This window comes from Capra hircus, chromosome 11 (genome assembly GCF_001704415.2).
Source record: "Capra hircus breed San Clemente chromosome 11, ASM170441v1, whole genome shotgun sequence".
NCBI classification, from domain to species: Eukaryota; Metazoa; Chordata; class Mammalia; order Artiodactyla; family Bovidae; genus Capra; species Capra hircus.
Window position 1 is genome coordinate 48,357,617 of NC_030818.1, and position 20,014 is coordinate 48,377,630.

At 44.9% G+C, this 20,014-nt stretch overlaps 1 protein-coding gene across 1 annotated transcript in view; it reads left to right on the plus strand.

Moving 5' to 3' along the window:
* POLR1A (RNA polymerase I subunit A) overlaps positions 1-20,014 on the plus strand; it is an 86,477-nt gene that overhangs the window by 6,997 nt on the left and 59,466 nt on the right. Inside the window, 9 exon segments of the mRNA XM_018055368.1 lie at positions 953-1,102; positions 4,869-4,976; positions 6,133-6,218; positions 6,616-6,719; positions 13,412-13,498; positions 14,143-14,248; positions 14,516-14,678; positions 16,442-16,612; positions 17,382-17,504. Coding sequence (XP_017910857.1) covers positions 953-1,102; positions 4,869-4,976; positions 6,133-6,218; positions 6,616-6,719; positions 13,412-13,498; positions 14,143-14,248; positions 14,516-14,678; positions 16,442-16,612; positions 17,382-17,504 — 1,098 coding nt within the window.

Sequence of the window (20,014 nt, forward strand, 5' to 3'; positions counted from 1 at the left end):
CTAACTCCCCAGATCTAATACCTGATGATCCAAAGTGGAGCTGATGTAATAATAATAGAAATTAACTGCACAATAAATGTAATCCAGAAACCATCCCCTCCCACCCCATCATCTGTGGAAAAATTGTCTTCCATGAAACCATTCTCTGGTGCCAAAAAGGTTGGGGACCACTGCCATAGACGACTTCGGAATTCTCTAGGCCATCCTGAGGCCTTCCAGCGGATTTGTAGGCGCTTACTTAGTGGCAGGAGGAACAGCGCCAGAAGGCCCAGCGCTGAGCTGAGAATGATGACCATCCAGTGCTACTTAGACACTTCCAGCTTCTTAACATCAGTTAACTCAACCTCTGGGATTCACTTTAAGCTATTCAGAATAGTGTACATGGACGTGATTTTTGTCTTAATCATATTAGGGGAAGCAGAATGTCTTGTTAAATAGAAAATATTTTAAATGTTTAATATTTAAATAATTTTCAATATTTAAAGAAGTATTACATTTAGTATTTAAATAAAATAAAGGTAGTTCCCTATCTCAGATCCAAAGTAAATTTCTAATGTTAATGGATTAAAATAAAACCGTAAGTGAAAAATACAGAAGAATATCTATCAAATTCTTAAAGCGAAAAAGGACTTTCCAGGTACATAGGGTGAGATGGAATTCTTTCCCCATACCCCAGCCCCAGCCACCCAGGGCTGCCCTGTTGCTCAAGGTTAAAAAAGGGCCGCCTCTGAGGGGGCTGATGACCCTAGTTATGCCCGAGCACACGTGCTCTGGCACTGTAGCCTGCCACACCCAGGTAAGGTGGGGGCTCAAAGGCAACAGGTCAAAGTGGAATTCTTAAAGGGGTAAACTGCTGACATAGAAACAAAACCCATAAGTATGTATGCTGAAAATCACTTTGACTGCTATGTCACTTTCTAATATCCTGTCTCTTTTTATTCCCTCTCTTCAGAAACTCTACCTGTTGCTCCGGGGCTCCTGTTTAAACTGTCACATGCTGACCTGCCCCCGGGCTGTGGTTCACCTCTTACTCTGCCAGCTGAGAGTCCTGGAAGTTGGGGCCCTGCAAGCAGTGTATGAGCTGGAGAGAATTCTCTACAGGGTAGGTAATGAGACTATCCTGGTAGTCAGACAGGCCAGAGTGACAGGCATAAGAGCTGTTTGTATATGAATCAGTTCAGTTCAGTCGCTCAGTCGTGTCCAACTCTTTGCGACCCCATGAATCGTAGCGCGCCAGGGAATAGTCCCCTAAGAATAGTTACCAGGGTCTTCCCAGGTGGTCCAGTGGTAATGCAGGGTTCCATCCCTGGTCTGGGAAGATTCCACATGCCGTGGAACAACTAAGCCTGTGGGCCACAACTACTGAACCCACACTCTAGAACCTGAGCTCTGCAACAAGAGAAGCCATTGCAATGAGAAGCCCCGAGCACCACAACTGGAAAGTAGCCCCCACTTGCTTAGATGCACAGCAGCTAAGACCCAGTGCAGCCACAAAGAAAGGTCACCAGAATGCTGGAGCTTTAAGTCTGGTGACTTTGAGTACAAATAACTAGGCTTAAAAACATGAAGCTGTAAGAATAATTAAAGAAATGTTCGTGAAAACAACATACAAATACAATTTTATCCATCAGTGAGCTTTTTTCCCCCCAAACCCAGGATCCAACCAGAGTTCATGCATTGCTTTGAATGGTTGTTATATCTCTTTGATCTGCTTTAATGTAAGATATTTTAATATAGGGAATTTCTTTCCTTGATACTGACTTTTTTGAAGACATAAGACTAGTTGTCTTGTGGACTTCTCACATTCTGGATTTGTCCAATTATTTCTTCATGAGATTCACATTTCGGTAAGATTATACCTACCTGATGCAGAATCCTTTGTATTGCCTTATTTTAGGAGCCACCTGTTGTCCAGTTGTTTTGCTACTGGTGATGCTGGGTTCGGTGATTTGGAATGGATGGTGACCACCAGATCTCTCTTGTAAAGAGACATTCTCTTCGTGATTAATAATAACCTGGTGCTATTATAAATATATTATTCATGATTAATAATAACCTGGTAAAAAGTGAAAGTGCTAGTCTCTCAGTCGTGTCCGACTTGTTGCAGCCCCATGGACTGTAGCCCACCAGGCTCTTCTATCCATGGATTCTCCAGGCAAGAATACTGGAGTGGGTTGCCATTTCCTTCTCCAGGGTATCTTCCCAACCCAGGATTGAACCCAAGTCTCCTGCATTGCAGGCTGATTCTTTACAGTCTAAGCGACCAGGGATGACCTGGTGTTATTATAAATATCTTATTTAAAATTCATTTCTGGTTGGTAGATCAAAATATTACTCACTTTTGTATGAAATAGCCTGGTTATTCATCAGGGTATGAAAATTCAATGAGACAAGGATCTCATCAATTCTAATACTTTATTTGTGGATTTTTTTTCAGTTTTTCGACACACTCATATTACCTGTGAATAATAGTAAGTTTATTTATTTTCAGCCTTTATATGTTTCATTTCTTGTTCAGACCTTATTAGGTGCCTAGGATCTACATGACTTTGTTCAAGGGGCAGCATGCATCCTTGTCTTGCTTCTTGTTACAAAGGGAAACTGTTCACCTTTCGTCTTCCCCTTCCCTTTCCTGAATAATTCAGTCTTAATGACATTAGGTGGGCAGAGCAGGTAGGCTTCCGCACAGAGATGCAACCTGGTGTGGGTTGTCAGAGCACAAACAAGATGAGAAAAGCATTCAAAACAAGACCGTATCTGTGTGTGCACGTGGCTAAAAAACTAATCTCAGGTCAGATTTGTCCAAGAGAGAGCTTGTGTGTTGAGAGAGAAGGGTTTTCTTAAACCTTTACTCAGAGTAAATTATACTTTTTTGGAATCCCAGGTGGCGCTAGTGGTAAAAAACACACCTGCCAGTGCAAGAAACATGACATATGGGTTCCATCCTGGGTCGGGAAGATCCCTCGAGAAGGAAATGGCAACCCACTCCAGTATTTTTGCCTGGGAAATCCCATGGACAGAGGAGCCTGGTGGACTATGGTCCATAGGGTCACACAGAGTCGGACACGACTGAAACAGCTTATCATGCAGGAATTTGTCCATTTTGTCTAAAGTGTCAGATCTGTTGGTGTAAAATTATTCAGGATGCCCACAACCTTAAAATATTTTGGGGTGAAGTATACATACAGAAATTCATTAATTAACCCACAGTCTAACAAAGACTTATAAAGTAACCATCACTGGTATGAGTGACTTCAACATCAAACTGTAGTCCTTATTTCCAGAAACTTCTCTTCTTTCTCCTCCTGGTGTGCTTATTTTTGACACTTTGTCATTGTACTTGCTTCCCTGGTGGCTCAGTGGTAGAGAATCTGCCTGCCAACATAGGAGATGAGCTTTCAATCCCTGGGTCAGGAAGATCTCTTGGAGAAGGAAATGGCAACCCACTCTAGCATTCTTGCCTGGGAACTCCCATGGACAGAAGAGTCTGGTGGGCTACAGTCCTTGGGGTCAGATAGAGTCTCACACAATTTAGCAACTAAGCAACAACACTGTACTTAGCAAATTCTTCGTTGGAATAATTTGAGGTCTAGGTTGCTGCCCTGTTTCTCCAGAGAGGCTTCTTATTGCTTCTGCCCTGTGCTTGGTGACCTGGGGACCATCAGAGTCCACAGTCAAGGCTGAAGGCTCCCTGGACTGCAGGCCGTGGGAATCCAGGTGTTCTGTTCCAGGGCTCATCTAGTTCCCAAGGACACAGACCTTCAGGTCCCCAGCTTTCTGTGTTTGTGGGATGGGATGTGGCAGGAAGATACCTTGTTTGATTCCTATCCTTTCACTAACTCTAGGCTTTAGATTTCTGTCCTGTTAATCATTTAAGACCCTCAGAATGAAAAGTTCAAAATTACTGGATTGTAAAATGTTTCCGAGGCCATGCTGCCATGTTGTACAGCTCCAGGGAGCATCCCACCTCTATCAGCATCTTCCCCAGAGGGACGCAGCTACGCTGAAGGCTGCCCCAGTGCTGGGCGGTGCAGCAGCCCTGCTCAGAACAGCCTTGGCCCCTGGGCTCTTTAACCTGAATCCCCATTTTCCCTTCATTATGGCCTGATTATCCCTCACAGTTCTGACAACTCTTCAGAACTTTACATTTTTAAAAATATTTTATCCTGGTTTTTTTTTTTTTAATTTTTCATTTGGACTTGATAATCTGCATGCTGTGCTATGCTTAGTCACTCAGTTATGTCTGACTCTTTGCAACCCCATGGACTGTAGCCCGCCAGACTGCTCTGTCCATCGGGATTCTCCAGGCAAGAATACTGGAGTGGGTTGCAATGCCCTCCTCCAGAGGATCTTCCCAACCCAGGGATTGCACCCAGGTCTCCAGCATTGCAGGCAGATTCTTTACTGTCTGAGCCACCAGGGAAGCCTTAATAATCTAGCCCACTATCATTGGAAGCTGAATAGTCTCATTTACATATGTTTGTTTATTTATTTAATTGGTCATGCTGGGTCTTCAGTGTGGCAGGTGGGATCTTCAGTCTTCATTGTGACATGTGGACTCTTGGTTGTGGTATGTGGGATCTAGTTCCCTGACCAGGGGTTGAACCTGGGCCCACTGCATTGGGAACTTGGAGTCTTAGCCACGGGACCACCAGGGAAGTCCCAGGACATTCTCAACTTTGATTTTTTTTTTTTTTTTAAACCAGCAACGTGGCCAAACTGTTTTGAAAAGGCACCTCAGCAGCCCTGAGGTTTCTCCTTTCTCTCCCCTCAGATAAAGCTTTCCCCACTTTGGAGGGGCTGCCCCTGGTGCTGCTTGTCATGCACTTGCTTTACTTTGATCACATGGCTTTTCTCTTGTTTTTCAGTTTCTGGAAGAAAATGCTGATCCTACTGCCTGTGAAATTCAGGAAGAGCTAGAACAATATACAATCGAAATCCTGCAGAACAACCTCCTGGGATCCCAGGGTGCACAAGTGAGTTATCTCATCTCTCTGTTCCCTGAACACTTGGTTTTTAGCATAATTATCACAGTTCCCGCTACACTGTCTTTGACTTATCCCTTGGCTCAGACGATAAAGATATCCCCCTGCCGTGCAGGAGACCCAGATGTGATCCCTGGGTTGGAGAGATCCCCTGGAGCAGGAAATGGCAACCCACTCTAGTATGCTTGCCTGGAGAATCTCATGGACAGAGAAGCCCGGCAGGCTACAGTCCGTAGGGTTGCAAAGAGTCAAATACTTTTTTTTTTTGGCTTCCCAAAGCAGACCTGGGTCAGCTTTGAATCCCAGCTCTGCCTCTTGTGAAGCCTGTGACCTTGTAAGTTACATAACCATCCCCAAGCCACTCGTTCCTCATCTTTGATACCTGCCTGTAGAACTGAGGAAAAGGTTAGAGGAAATTAGGTGCTCTGGGTACAGTGTCCAGTGAGGTGCTGGCTTACGTCTCACTTGGAGAATGAGGCCCATGTCCTGTTCTTGCTTCTTTCTCCAGTGCTAAGTGACCGCTGCCTCCCCATTCCCCCGTAGCATCTGTGTAAGTGTTAATTTGTTCAGCCAATGAATGGTGTAGGTAATCAACCTGCAGGGCTAATCTTGAGATCTGGTTCACCTAATGCCCAAGTTTCACACCAGAGATTATGACTTAAGTTGTCTGGGTTGGGGCCCCACGGAGGGGTACAAAAGCCCCCAGGGTGGGTCTCGTTTGCAGAATTAGCTCCAAACCACTAGTGTTGCTTAACTGTGGACGTGCCTTGCCTCAGAGCCCTGAGATCCATCCAGGGGAGGTAGCAGCTGCTGTCTCAGGCTTAATTTAAAATTAAATTATTTAATTTATTAAATTATTTGTTAAATTATTTGAATTTATTGATCCTTGCTGTCTTCCAAGCCTACCACTGCCCTCATGATCTCTTCATCTTAGTAACAGCTTGGTAAGTTTCCCCTATTATGAATGAGGAAACTTAAAGAAGTCGCTTAGTGATTGGCAGTGTTTGGTTATGTTAGGGTTTTGTGGAGAATTTTAAGAAATGGGGTGGCTTCCTCTGATTTTTCAATAATAGGTGAAAACTACAAAACGTATACTTACTAGATTCTCTTCAGGATGGCACTCAGGCTTTTTGACTCTTTTTAACAGGTGAAAAATGTCTGTGAGAGCAGGAGCAAACTCATCTCTGTCTTCTGGAAGGTACATATGACTGCTAAGAGATGTCCCCACTGCAAGTGAGTCCTAGGCACTTGCCTCTGATTTTTTAAATTTTATTTTATGGATGTATAGTTGATTTACTATATTGTATTAATTTCTGCTGTATAGCAAAGTTATTTGGTTATATACATCTGTATGTATTCTTTTTCATATTTTTTCATTATGGTTTATTGTAGGATATTCAATATCATTCTCTGTGTTATTTATCCATCCTATACATAATAGTTTGCATCTGCTAATCCCAAATTCCCAAATCTTCCCTCACCTACCTGCCCTCTCCCTTGGCAACCACAGGTCTCTTCTCTAAATCTCTGAGTCTGCTTTTCTTTCCCAGATATGTTCATTTGTATCATATCTCAGATTTTACATTGTTGGGTTTTTTTTCTCTCTCTTCACAACTGTCCTCATGTCTAGAACTGGGCGGTCAGTGATCCGAAAGGAGCACAATAGCAAACTGACCATCACGTATCCGGCCATGGTGCACAGGAGAGCTGACCAGAAGGACACTGAACCCCAGGGTAAGCAGGCCCTGTGCGGCCCTCCGTGTGTTTTTCACGTGTGACCATCAGATGTGTCCCACGACTTGGGGATCCCTGGTCCTCTGTACCACATGCTTCTTGGCTGTGTGTTTGTGGTGGGCCAGCAGATGGTGGGTGTCTGGGGTCTTAGAACCAGCGGGTATCCTGGTGCATGCTCAGTCCTTGCCACTAGCGTACAGTGTCAGGCAGTGCCCCACGGCCTGAATGAGGCACCTCTTGCCACAGGTGGTCACTATTCTGAAAGATTTTTGAGGAAGAAGTTAAGAAATTTACTTGATAAATAGTTCAAACCATTTTGTTGTCAAGCAAGTGTGGATATATTTAGAACTAAAATGTAGGTGAGGGACATTTTCCTCGATGGTCCAGTGGTTAAGACTCTACCTTCCAATGCAGAGGACGCTGGTTCCATTCCTGGTCCAGGAGATAAGATCCCACATGCCTCGGGACAACTCAGCCCATGTGCCACAACTATAAAGCCCGTGAAAGTGAAGTCGCTCAGTCGTGTCCGACTCTTTGCGACCCCATGGGGTGTAGCCTACCAGGCTCCTCCGTCCATGGGATTCTCCAGGCAAGAGTACTGGAGTGGGTTGCCGTTTCCTTCTCCAGGAGGTCTTCCCAACCCAGGGATCGAACCCGGGTCTCCCGCATTGCAGGCAGACGCTTTACCATCTGAGCCACCGGGGAAGACGATAAAGCCCGTGCACAACAACAAAGACCTAGCACAACCAAAATAAAAAATATATTTATTTCAAAATAAAAAATGTAGGTGAATTTTAAAGAAAAACTGTGAGCATCTAAAGAACATTAGTGCCTCCTGCAGGCTGCTCAAGCTGTCCTCTCAGATCCCTGGAATAGAGTGTCTCCCACTCAGCTCTGCCCTGCTCTTAGGGGTACCTGAGAAGAAATTTGAGAGACTTAGTGCTACTGCCTTTTCATTTTTGTAGTTTTAAGTTTGTTTAACAGTGCTTTCCACAGTTTATTGTGATCCACACAGTCAAAGGCTTTGGCATAGTCAATCAAGCAGAAATAGATGTTTTTCTGAAACTCTCTTGCTTTTTTGATGATCCAGTGGATGTTAGCAATTTGATCATGGGTTCCTCTGCCTTCAAAGCCTTTGACTGTGTGGATCACAATAAACTGTGGAAGATTCTGAAAGAGATGGGAATACCAGACCACCTGACCTGCCTCTTGAGAAACCTGTATGCAGGTCAGGAAGCAACAGTTAGAACTGGACATGGAACAACAGACTGGTTCCAATAGGAAAAGGAGTACGTCAAGGCTGTATATTGTCACCCTGCTTATTTAACTCATATGCTGAGTACATCATGAGAAACGCTGGGCTGGGAGAAACAAGCTGGAATCAAGATTGCCAGGAGAAATAACAATAACCTCAGATATGCAGATGACACCACCCTTATGGCAGAAAGTGAAGAGGAACTAAAAAGCCTCTTGATGAAAGTGAAAGAGGAGAGTGAAAAAGTTGGCTTAAAGCTCAACATTCAGAAAACGAAGATCATGGCATCTGGTCCCATCACTTCATGGGAAATAGACAGGGAAACAGTGGGAACAGTGTCAGACTTTATTTTGGGGGGCTCCAAAATCACTGCAGATGGTGATTGCAGCCATGAAATTAAAGGACGCTTACTCCTTGGCAGGAAAGTTATGACCCACCTAGATAGCATATTGAAAAGCAGAGACATTACTTTGCCAACAAAGGTCCGTCTAGTCAAGGCTATGGTTTTTCCCGTGGTCATGTATGGATGTGAGTTGGACTGTGAAGAAAGCCGAGTGCCAAAGAATTGATTGATGCTTTTGAACTGTGGTGTTGGACAAGACTCTTGAGAGTCCTTTGGACTGCAAGGAGATCCAACCAGTCCATCCTAAAGGAGATCAGTCCTGGGTATTCATTGGAAGGACTCATGCTAAAGCTGAAACTCCAATACTTTGGCCACCTCATGCAAAGAGTTGACTCATTGGAAAAGACTTTGATGCTGGGAGGGATTGGGGGTCGGAGGAGAAGGGGATGACTGAGGATGAGATGGCTGGATGGCATCACTGACTCAATGGACATGAGTTTGAGTAAACTCTGGGAGTTGGTGATGGACAGGGAGGCCTGGTGTGCTGCGATTCATGGGGTTGCAAAGAGTTGGATACGACTGAGCAACTGAACTGAACTGAACAATGCTTTCTGGTGTTTCTTCTGAAGTAGTGAAGATTAAATAAGATTTTCCATTTGAAATATTGAGCCCAGTGCCTGCTATGTTGAATGTGCTATGTGGATACTGGCTGTTCATGTTTTATTATAATGCAGTCAGTGTGCCAGGGCAGAAAAAGCATCACCTGTTCTGGACACCTTATGCCTGAGTGCATGCAGATCGCCTCAGTTGTGCCTGACTCTTTTCAACCCCATGGACTGTAGCTTACCAGGCTCAGGCTCCTCTGTCCATGGGATTCTCCAGGCAAGAATACTGGAGTGGGTTGCCATGCCCTTTTCCAGGGGATCTTCCTGACTCAGGGATTGAACCCAAGTCTCTTGCATCTCCTGCATTGGCAGGTATATTCTTTACCACTGATCCACCAGGGAAGCCCTTTCAACATATGAATCTTGAGGAAATAATAAACAGTTAGACCATAGTATAGCAAACTTGTTTATTACTTTAAAATAAATCTTCTGTTTTAGACTAATTTTTAGATGTACAGAAGAATTGCAGACATGCTACAGAAATTCTTACGTACTTTTTACTCAGTTTGCCCTGATGAAACATCTTAGATCACCATGGCACGTTTATCAAAACTAAGAAATTAACATTGGTATACTACTGTTAACTGACCTGCAAACTTATTTGAATGTCACCAGTTTATCCAGTGTGTGCTTGGTTACTAAGTCATGTCTGACTCTTTGTGACCCCATGGACTGTAACCTGCATTGGCAGGTGGATTCTTTACCTTCTGAGCCATTGGGAAGCCCAGTTTATCCAATAATGTCCTCCTTATGTTCCAGGATCCAGTCCAGGATACTACACTGCATTTAGAAAGTCTGTTTAATGCTTAACCATTAACAGACACAAGGATGGATTTTCCTGCACTATACGTAGCCCTTAAAACAATTTTTAAGGTTGGAAACTGTTACTCTAGACTTCAGGGCACTTTAGGGAATATTCATAGATTGAGAAGAAAGGTGGTCAGAATTCTAGAGGATAACTATTTGGGGCAGATATCTAATAGGCAGCCTTTAAGCGCCTTGGCCAAACCAATTCTTTGGAGTAATTGTCACTGTAGCTATGAGAATATGATGGTGCCAACCAAAATCCTGTGCATCAGAAACAAGTCAGCAGTGGTCTTGGATGGTTTTCGGATTGGTTTGGTAGTATTTAGCAGGCATTTACTTGTTGGGCGTTCAGCCTTATGCCCAGGAACATCCTGTGGCTGAGCCCAGTGCCAAGCTAGGAACCTGACCTTGTGGCCTCCATTCTCAGGGAAGGCTGCAGGTGAGGCAGGTCAGTTACTCCAGGGAGAGGTGATGCAGAGGCAGGTAAGCATTTGGATGAATGATCTGGCCACGTCCCTGGTATCTAATGGGGCCATGCAGTCAGGCCTGTGGCTCAGTGGTCCCCACATACTCCTGATCTCACTAGGAGTGCTGTTAGCTTGTGAAATTCACACATGACCAGTGTGCTATTCAAGCCCCATTATGTAGCCTTTTCAAGTGAGACCTCTTACAGCCAAGGTGCTTTGCCCACCATGAGTCAATCTTCCCCACTGTTTGACTTCCCAACTTTTTTTCTTTCATATAGGAGTTCTTGGAGCTAAACTAATACATGTTACGGCTGTTCTGAAGTCCTGTTGAAGCAGATTTCTTTTTTTTTTTTTTTTTTAAACAAGGTCACTGGATAGTATTTTTTTTTCTCAATATTCATTTTTATTCATTTATTTGGCTGTGCCAGGTCTTAGTTATGGCGTGCAAGCTCTTGGCTGTGGCATGTGGGATCTAGTTCCCTGACTAGGGATGGAACCCAGGCCCCCTGCATTGGGAACACGGAGTCTTTGCCACTGGACCGCCAGGGAAGTCCCTGAGGCAAATAGCATTTTTGCAGGCTCAAAAAGTGCCTGGTTAGGAAGGGTGCAGTCCATGTGAGAAGGTGGCATTCTGCAAGTCTCTTCTGACTCACTCAGTGAGTGAATGACCTCCATCTGCCTAAACAGGGGTTAAACTGTGCTGGGGCCACTTCCTCCACTAGCAGCTTTGAGTCAGGAGCTGAAGAGAGCTCCCAGATGCTGCTCATCTTCCTCAGTTCATCAAGGCAGATAAGTGAGAGAGAAGTTTCCAGAAATGCCCACAGAATTGTCCTTTAGGTTAATGGGGTCTTTTCTCCCCGCTGAACACCCATAGCTTCCTATGACTGGCTTATCCCCAAGGGTCAGAGCCTCTCTCCATTGCATTCCCCTCACTTCCTTCAACTACATTAACTGGTTGAAATGTTCTGCTTTTATAGAAATCAAAATTTTAAATGTGTTCACTTTTGACCTAACAATTCCGCTTTTATGATCTTATCCTGAGAATTATGCATGCCCACAGTATTAAGTAGTTTCGAATTGGAAATAGCTTAAATGCCTGTTAGTAGAGCCTAATTAAATAAATTATGGTACATCTTATTAATTGTTTTCTAAATTACAAATTTCTCTAAAAACTTTCCATGATGTATCTTCTACAGTTGGTAAAGAAACCAAGTAGAGAATTAGAGGTGAATGAAGCTGAGTTTTACAAATATAGAAGAAAAAAGCAGCAGAGTGGAGTTTTTTAATATAGATTATCTTCTAGTATTTTGAAGATGTTTATTTAAGCCAGTGAAAACTTAGTATCTGCTGGGTCTTGCTGCTACTAAGTTGCTTCAGTCGTGTCCGACTCTGTGCGACCCCAGAGATGGCAGCCCACCAGGCTCCCCTGTCCTTGGGATTCTCCAGGCAAGAACACTGGAGTGGGTTGCCATTTCCTTCTCCAAAGCATGAAAGTGAAAAGTGAAAGTGAAGTCGCTCAGTCCTGTCTGACTCTTAGCAACCCCTCAGATGCTGTTAATTGTTAGGAACACAGACAAGACACAGTTTCTACCCTGATTAAGTGCATTAAAAAAAAAATATTGAGCGATTTTGTGGGGAGAGGTGGGGTGCTGAGCCACAAGGCTTGTGAAATCTTAGTTCCCTGACCAGGGGTCAAAGCCAGGCCCTCACACAGTTTCTACCCTGATAAGTGCATTTAAAAAAAAATATTGAGCGATTTTGTGGGGAGAGGTGGGGTGCTGAGCCACAAGGCTTATGAAATCTTAGTTCCCTGACCAGGGGTCAAAGCCAGGCCCTCGGCAGCGAGAGCACTGAGTCCTAATCACTAGACTGGCAGGAAATTCCCAAGCAGTATATAATTTTGATGAATGTGTTCCAAAAGAGGTTGATAGTTTTGATGGGAGGGGATACTCACCACTATACTAAGGCTGAAGTTGATAGTTTTGAACCTAGAGGTCACATTACTCACTTTCTTAATCATCTAAATGCTTGGGGCCACACCTCCTGAATGTGGCTTACTCTGGGAGTGGCTGATTAAAGAGTATCCCAGAGTGATCTTGGTTAATCTGAGAAATCAAGATCCACCTACTTACCACCAGCATGATAGTTGTAAGAAGAAACTGAATATACATTTACCCATGAGAATGTTCATCTTCATTTATCCATAATTCTCCTGCTGTGAACCTTTCTGGTAAAAGCCATGTGCCTAAAGCTATTTATCACAGTGTGACTTAAAGTAATAAAAAAAAAAAATTGGAGTCAGCTCAGATGTCCAACTATTAGAACGTGGTTAAGTCACTTACAAAAACATCCTCTCAGGAATATCATGCTGCAATTAAAAATGATGGCAAGGGACTTCCATGTGGTCCAGTGGTTAAGAATCTGCCTTGCAGTGCAGGGGATGTGGGTTCAATCCCTGTTTGGGGCACTAAGATCCCATGTGCCATAAAGCAAGTAAGCCTACACACTGCAACGGAGGATCCTGTGTGCCACCGCTAAGTGACCCGATACAGCCAGATAAATAAATAAAATAAAAATGATGGTGAGACACAAGGTATAGGGCAACATGCAGAAATGCTCGCAAGATGACACTAAATTAGCAAAGTGGTACAGAGTAAATCCGCACCTGAAATTGTAATGATCTAAAACTTTATAAACCAAAGGACCAGAAAAGAATATATAAAAGTGGTCATGGTGATAACATGATATAATTGTGGGTGATTTTTTCCCCCCTTTGGCTCCACCTTTTAGGTTTCATACAATAGTTGTTTGGTTTTCATTACTTTAGAAATTAGATTAAGGTGGGGGAAAATCCATAGCAGAGAGTAGGTTGTCCTAGAGATTGACTTTTTAAAAAATATATATTTATTTATTTTAATTTGTTTCTTTGGCTGCCTCAGCATGTGGGATCTCGTTTCCCTATCCAGGATCAAACCCAGGGCCTCTGTATTAGGAATGTGGGGCCTTAGCCACTGGACCGCTAGGGAAGTCTCTAGAGATTGATTTTTTGGTCAGATTGCCGGCTTGGAGGAGTGGGGAAAGGAATTGCTAAATCCCATTACAGAAAGAGTGTCTGTAATTGACTTACTGTGCTCGATTGCCCTCTTCCACTCCAGGAATTGAGGAAGCTCAGATGGGAAAACGAGGATACCTGACACCCTCCAGTGCTCAAGAACACCTCATAGCTCTTTGGAAAAATGAAGGTGCTGTGCCAGGCTAAAGAAACAGCCCATTGACTTCCTGGACTCCTTTACCCTGCCTTTTTATGTTTTCAAAATTGTGATTCTTGTAGATCTCTCCTGAAACTGAACCATAGATTTGGGGCAGGCTTCAGGGTACATTATCATTGATGATTTACAGTGTGGGAAATGTCTTTATTCCTTGAACCATGAACTTGACGATTACTGTAACTGAGCCTGATCATTAAATGGATAGCTGTGGGTGGGCATTGCTTAATACAGTTTGACATGTGTCTTTTTTTTTTTTTTGACATGTGTCTTGAAGGTGCAGTGTAACCTTATTTTTTTTAATGTATTTTATTTGCTTATTTATTTTCATTATTGTTTTTTAATATTGCATTTTTATTTATTTTTTTCACTGCACCATGTGGCATGTGGGATTTTGGTTCCCTGACCAGGGATGGACCCTGCACCCCTTGCAGTGGAAGCGCAGAGTCTTAACCACTGGACCGCCAGGCAATTCCTTCATTAGTCTTTATGGAGACACATGTGATCTTATTCTCCCTATTGCCCTATATTCTGGGTTTTTCGTAAAAATTTTTGTGGTCATCCTTCCATGCTCTTAATGTATAGGTTTAAATGATCTTTTTGATTTATTTCAAACACAGGGTTCTTTCTGAATTACCTTTTTTTGGGACTGGAAGATGTTGGCATGGAGTCCAGGTTTAACCCCAGTATGTTCTTTCTGGATTTCTTGGTGGTACCACCCTCAAGGTAATACCCTTTCATTGGCTTTATTTCACCTGAAAAAGGTTTATGGAATAATTGAATAATGACCTCTGGGAGAGAAAGGAAGGGTCAAAGGTGCTGAAAAATAGAGCAGCAGTTCCACTTCCAGCTGGCAGGTGGTGGGACTATTTTCCTCTTCATTTTTCCTGAGTGCAGGAGGAATGTGGGTTTCCTTTGGAGCTGGGGGCGTGTGAGTAGGGATGGATAAGAGGCTGAGGGAAGTGTTCACTGATTCCACATGTCCTCCTGCAGGTATCGCCCTGTCAACCGCCTTGGGGACCAGATGTTCACCAACGGGCAGACGGTGAACTTGCAGGCTGTCATGAAGGACGTGGTTCTGATCCGAAAACTTCTGGCACTGATGGCCCAAGAACAGGAGCTGCCAAGTGAGGTGGCAGCACCCACCACAGAAGAGGTCAGGAGCTGATATCATAGTTCTAGCTTCCTACGCTGTGGGTGCAGAATGCTGTGGGTCCTGGGAGATACTGGTTGGCAATTCTGTATGGTTGTGTGTGAGCCATGGGTTTGGCCGGATCAGGCAATGTCTGGGGGAAAGTGTGGGTCTGAGCATGACCCCAATGACCGTGCCCAGTGACCTTGATTGAGTTGCTTTGGTTTCTTGTTCCCATCTCCACAATAAAATGAGTGATCTGTGGGGAGGTTTTACCCGTGGCTGTGGTCTGGGCTACCTGCTCTCACTGGCAGTTCTAGAAAAAACAGTCTGTGGTCCTCAGGCTCTGAGCCTGTCCCTACTGGGCTCTGGTACCAGAGACCCGTGCCACCTAGGTCTGATTTTGGCTCATGAAGATCTCTAGCATCAGGGTCAGGAAGGCAGTGTTGGCATTTGGAAGAGTTTCCTGGAATAGGAGTGTCAGATTTGGGGCTCAGTTTTCTCCCCAATAAATGGTGGAGCTGAATTCCATTTTCCTGTTTCAGCAGACGTTTCCTGAATCCCTTTTAGTGTGCTAGGTCTACAGTGGGTATAAAGATGAGTCAGGCACTCAGGAAGTTTGTTGAGATTGCTGACATCCTTCCCAGCTTTAAGATGCTTTCTAAATGCAAATAGGAAGGACTGTCTCAGCCTTAAGTAGACCAGACAGGCTCCCAGGCTCCCTTCCCTGAGTAGGACCGGCCCATCACCAGGTGGCGCCACAGTCTGTCAGGGACACCCGTGCGTGGGTTACTCAGCCTTTCTGCTTGGGTTTCTTTGGTTTTGCTTAAGTTTTCTGATCTGCCTGTGTACATATGCTTTTTTAAAAAGTGCTCAATATTAGAGATATGTGCCGTCTGCAGGTTCTGGTCTAGTTTCAGAGAGATGGCCATAGGATTGCCACGTCCAGTGACCAGAGCTAAGGATTTCATGTTAATGTCTCTTGAAAGTAGGGTAGCCTTTGTCCAAGAAAAAAGCTAAATCTCGGCAGAAATGAGCAGCATCCTCTCAGATTCCTAAGGTCATTGCTGCCTGAAGTCACAGTGCCCTCTTTTCCATCTGATCAATAGCAAGGGTTCTTTCTTCCCATACTTGCACAGGGGCCCTCTCATGAATCATGAATGCCTGGGTGTGACTAGGCGTGCGCCATTCCAGGCACTGAGGATACACCAGTGAGACTGGTCTCACCCATTTCACAAGTAGGCTTGTGGCCCTGAGTCAGCTGATACCTTCAGAAGTGAGTTAGTCTGACAGGGGTGCTGCCATCATACAGGGGTCCCTGGGAGGCTCCTTCAGCCAGAATAGAAACCACACCTGTCTTCTCTATAACTGAGAAGTCTTCTGTCCTTAAGGACAGGCCCACTGTGGGTTGCGTGACATTCTCACTTACTGGATCCCCTTTCATCAGCGCTGACTGGTTTCTTCTCTCTGACCCACTGGGTCGAGGGACCATTTGTCTCTCTCCTGTGTCATACATACCCAGCCCAAGGGGCCCAGTCCAGGTGGCCAGACAGTCGGTCAGTTGGTGGTGCTCTAGGGCAGCTTACCGCCTCATATGTTGTCGATGCACACAGACAAGATCGATTTATGAGCACTTGGGCCACAAATCTGTCAAGTTCAAAAGACATAAAGGCCAACTTCAGAGTTCATCATTTGTCAGAGCTCAAGTGAAAAAGAAAAGTGGAACCAGGCCTGGCCTTCTTGAGGGCTTTCGATCACGCCCGTTTTTCTTGGTTGTGTCTTGGCAGGAAAAAGACTCTTCGATGGCTATGGACCGATCCTTTTTGAGTCAGCTTCCAGGCCAGTCCCTCACAGACAGACTTTACAACATTTGGATTCGCCTTCAGAGCCACGTTAATATTGTGTTTGATAGCGAGATGGACAAATTAATGATGGAAAAGTACCCCGGTATTAGACAGGTGAGCAGTTGGATCCCCATTGCTAGCCGAAGGGGTTAAATAATAAACATGTTTGTCTTAAGGAAGAAAATAGTAACCATACTTGTTTTTTTTTTCCTTGACAGTGACTGTTTTATTTTAACCAATTGGCACTACTGTAGTTTTGGTTTACTTTTTATTTTATTATTTTTTAGTGTAAAATATGAAAGATTTATTTCAACTGTATAAAATAATTGAAAGAGGAATAAAAGAAGATATTAATAAAAGATGGCCCTAACTGAAGAAGTGAATGAAACTAAAATTGCAGACCAAAAAACCCAAACATAATAAATATGTGCATAGTATTGGGTTGGCCAAAAAGTTTGGGTTTATCCATCCTTTCTCGCCAACCCGTTACCATTATACAAGCTTGTGAGTAATAGAAGGATCATCTTTCATACTCATGCTCAATTGCTAAGTTGTGCCCACAATTAAATATGGCATATATATGTTCTAGAGATTCCCTGGTGGCTCAGTGGTAAAGAACCCACATACCAGTGCAGGAGATGCGGGTTCAACCCTTGGGTTGGAAAGATCTCCTGGAGGAGAAAATGGCAACCCACTCCAGAATTCTTGGCTGGAGAATCCCATGGACAGAGGAGGCTGGTGGGCTACAGTCCATTGGGTCACAAAAGAGTTGGGCATGACTTAGCAACTAAAAAACAGCAACATATATTATCTAACAGCGTAATAATTTTGTCTTGATTTGTAAATTTTTTTAATGATTACTGTGGACTATTCCCCCATAAAGATCCTGGAGAAGAAGGATGGTTTGTTCCGAAAGCACATGATGGGGAAGCGCGTCGACTACGCAGCCCGCTCGGTCATCTGCCCGGACATGTACATCAACACCAACGAAATTGGAATTCCCATGGTGTGTGCTGTTAGGTGGCAGATGGGAGTGGCGAGAAAGGCTGGGGAGAAGGCTTGGGATCGTGGTGGCTTGGGTGAAGACAGCATCTGCCTCTCCCCATATTGAGTCCTTAGAAGGGGACCCTGAGGCCATGGCGTTGCCCTCACTCCCCGCCAGGTCTCCAGACACGCTCCACCCACAAGGAAGACCCCTGCTCCTGGGCTACCAGGGCGCAGCCTATAGGGTGCATATCCCACCCGCCTCTCCTCTTCCTGCCCATCTTGGTCTAGTCATTAAGGCTTTCTAGACAGATGGACTACATGACAGAGATGAGGAGGGAGTGGGGCTTTCTGTCCCGTGTACTTGCCTGGCATCAGGAGTCAGCCGCGGAGGAAGGAAGAGAGCCCCAGGAAGCAGGCGTCACTCCCAGATCGTCAGGGGTAGGCAGTTTGCCCTGTCCACCCATTAGTGTTTCCTTAGGGAGCCAGTTTTCTTTTCTCACTTCCCCACCACTTGAGGCTGCGGTACTCATTAGCAACAGCCCCTTCATCGTCTTCCTCCTTAATGGGCCTGGAGGTCAGTAATAGAAGATGGTTTAATTCTCCCTGCGGAGCAGCTCATTTCCTCACACACGGCCCTGCCACTCTCAGGGGAGGACTGGCAAGGAGCAGAGAGCAGAGCTCGAGTGTTCTGATGGTCTCCTGCGTGCTGCCTCCTTGTCCCCCAGGCACACGTGGGCTTCCTAGGCAAGGGCTTTTGTGTGAGGGGACAAGAGTCAGAGAACACCCATTCCTGGGTACCAGGGGTCTCTGCATCCGGAAGCTGGGTCAGGTGGCAGGGAAAAGCACGGGGAAGCCCAGTGGTGACATTCCTGAGTCCGAGGCCCTGGGAGGAGGAGCCTGTGACCTGTTCATTGCTTTCTTTGGACAGAGGAGGACAGGGACCTCTGTTGGCTTTAGGCTCATGGTGCTTCCAGGGTCCCCAGCTTCAGGAGAGACCTTTAGTGTTGCTCCTCTTTCCACCTCCAGCGGTCTTCTCTTTCTTGGATCTGGGTTCATTTGGTACTGGAGGGACTCTGAAGTTCCCCCTCTGCCCACCTCCAGGCCTGCCCTAAGCCTAGGGCCGTGGTGGCCTGTTGCTCACAGGATGGTTTTCAGGAGCAGAGTGTGTGAAACTGCCTCTTGATCTCCTGTGCACACCCTTCCCATTGAGCACTGTGGACAGGTGTTACAGAAGCAGGGGAGGTGAAGGCTGGGGGATAAGCTAGAGACCCAGTCATGAACCAGACAAGACTAGTGTGTCCCTGTGAAGCTTATATTCCAGTGGTGGAGACACATAAACAGATAACACAAGTAAGGGTATTCCTCGACTTATGATGATGTGGTGGTAAATTAAAAATGCCACATGTCAAAAGTGCATTTAATGGACCTAACCTACTGAACAGCATAGCTTAGTCTAACCCACCTTAAACCTGCTCAGGACGCTTATGTTAGCCTACCGTTGGGCAAAATCATCCAGTGCAAAGCTGATTTTGTAATAGTGTTGAATGTCTCATAGAAGTTATTGAACACTGTCCTGAAAATGAACAACAGGATGGCTCTAAGTGTATGGGATATTTATGATCCCAGGGCCGACAGCCAGCAGCTGAGGCTTACTGCCCCTGCGCACCCTCACAAGAATATCACACCATGTTTCACAAGCCCAGAGAAAGACCAGAATTCAAAATGGGGAGCATGATTTCTACCAAATACGTGTTACTTTCATACCGTTACAAAGTCCGAAAAATCCTAAGTTGAGCACAGTCCGTACGTAAATACTCTGTCAGGCAGTGGTCAGTGCGTCGGCAAGAGGTGGAGAGGGCCAGAGGGCAGGGAGCACCGGGCAGGGTGGCGGGGGTTGGGGTGGGAGTGCCATTCACACAGGCTGGCCAGTGTTCAGCGAGTTCCTTTCCATGGGACTTTTCAAGAATCTCTAACATAGGGATATGCCTTTTGAAGCACCAAAGGGTTTTAATATTCAGTAGCTCAGAACTCACTTAACCAGGGCACTCGTTTTTCTTGGAGTGTGGTGCAGGCCTGGCGTGTCAAATGGATCACTGCCATTTTCTCATGAATCGGGGGACCGAATCAGGTTTATCTCAGGCCAAATAAAGAGATTAAGATGCCATGTCTGGGCTCAGTCCACCATCAATCAGTGATGACTGCTGGGGGTGAGGGGAGGGGAATTATAGGTGGAGGAGGGTGATACTTGAGAGCAGGTATTCACCAGTTGTCTAAAGCTCATGTTCCAGGCTATATTCCATCATTTGGGACCTCGAATTTATTGGCAGACTAGGAAATGATAAAATTTTAAAATAGGTTAAAAAAAATTCTGCTGCATAAATTACTATCCTCAGATAACTGTTTTGGGGCAGATTACTCTGCTAGAAGAGGAGACCTGCTCTCTTCCTTGGAGGAAACAAGTCTGGAAAAATGATTGTGGAAAAGACAGGGAAATGTTGCTTGTTTGGCTGAAGGACCTTCTTGGCTCAG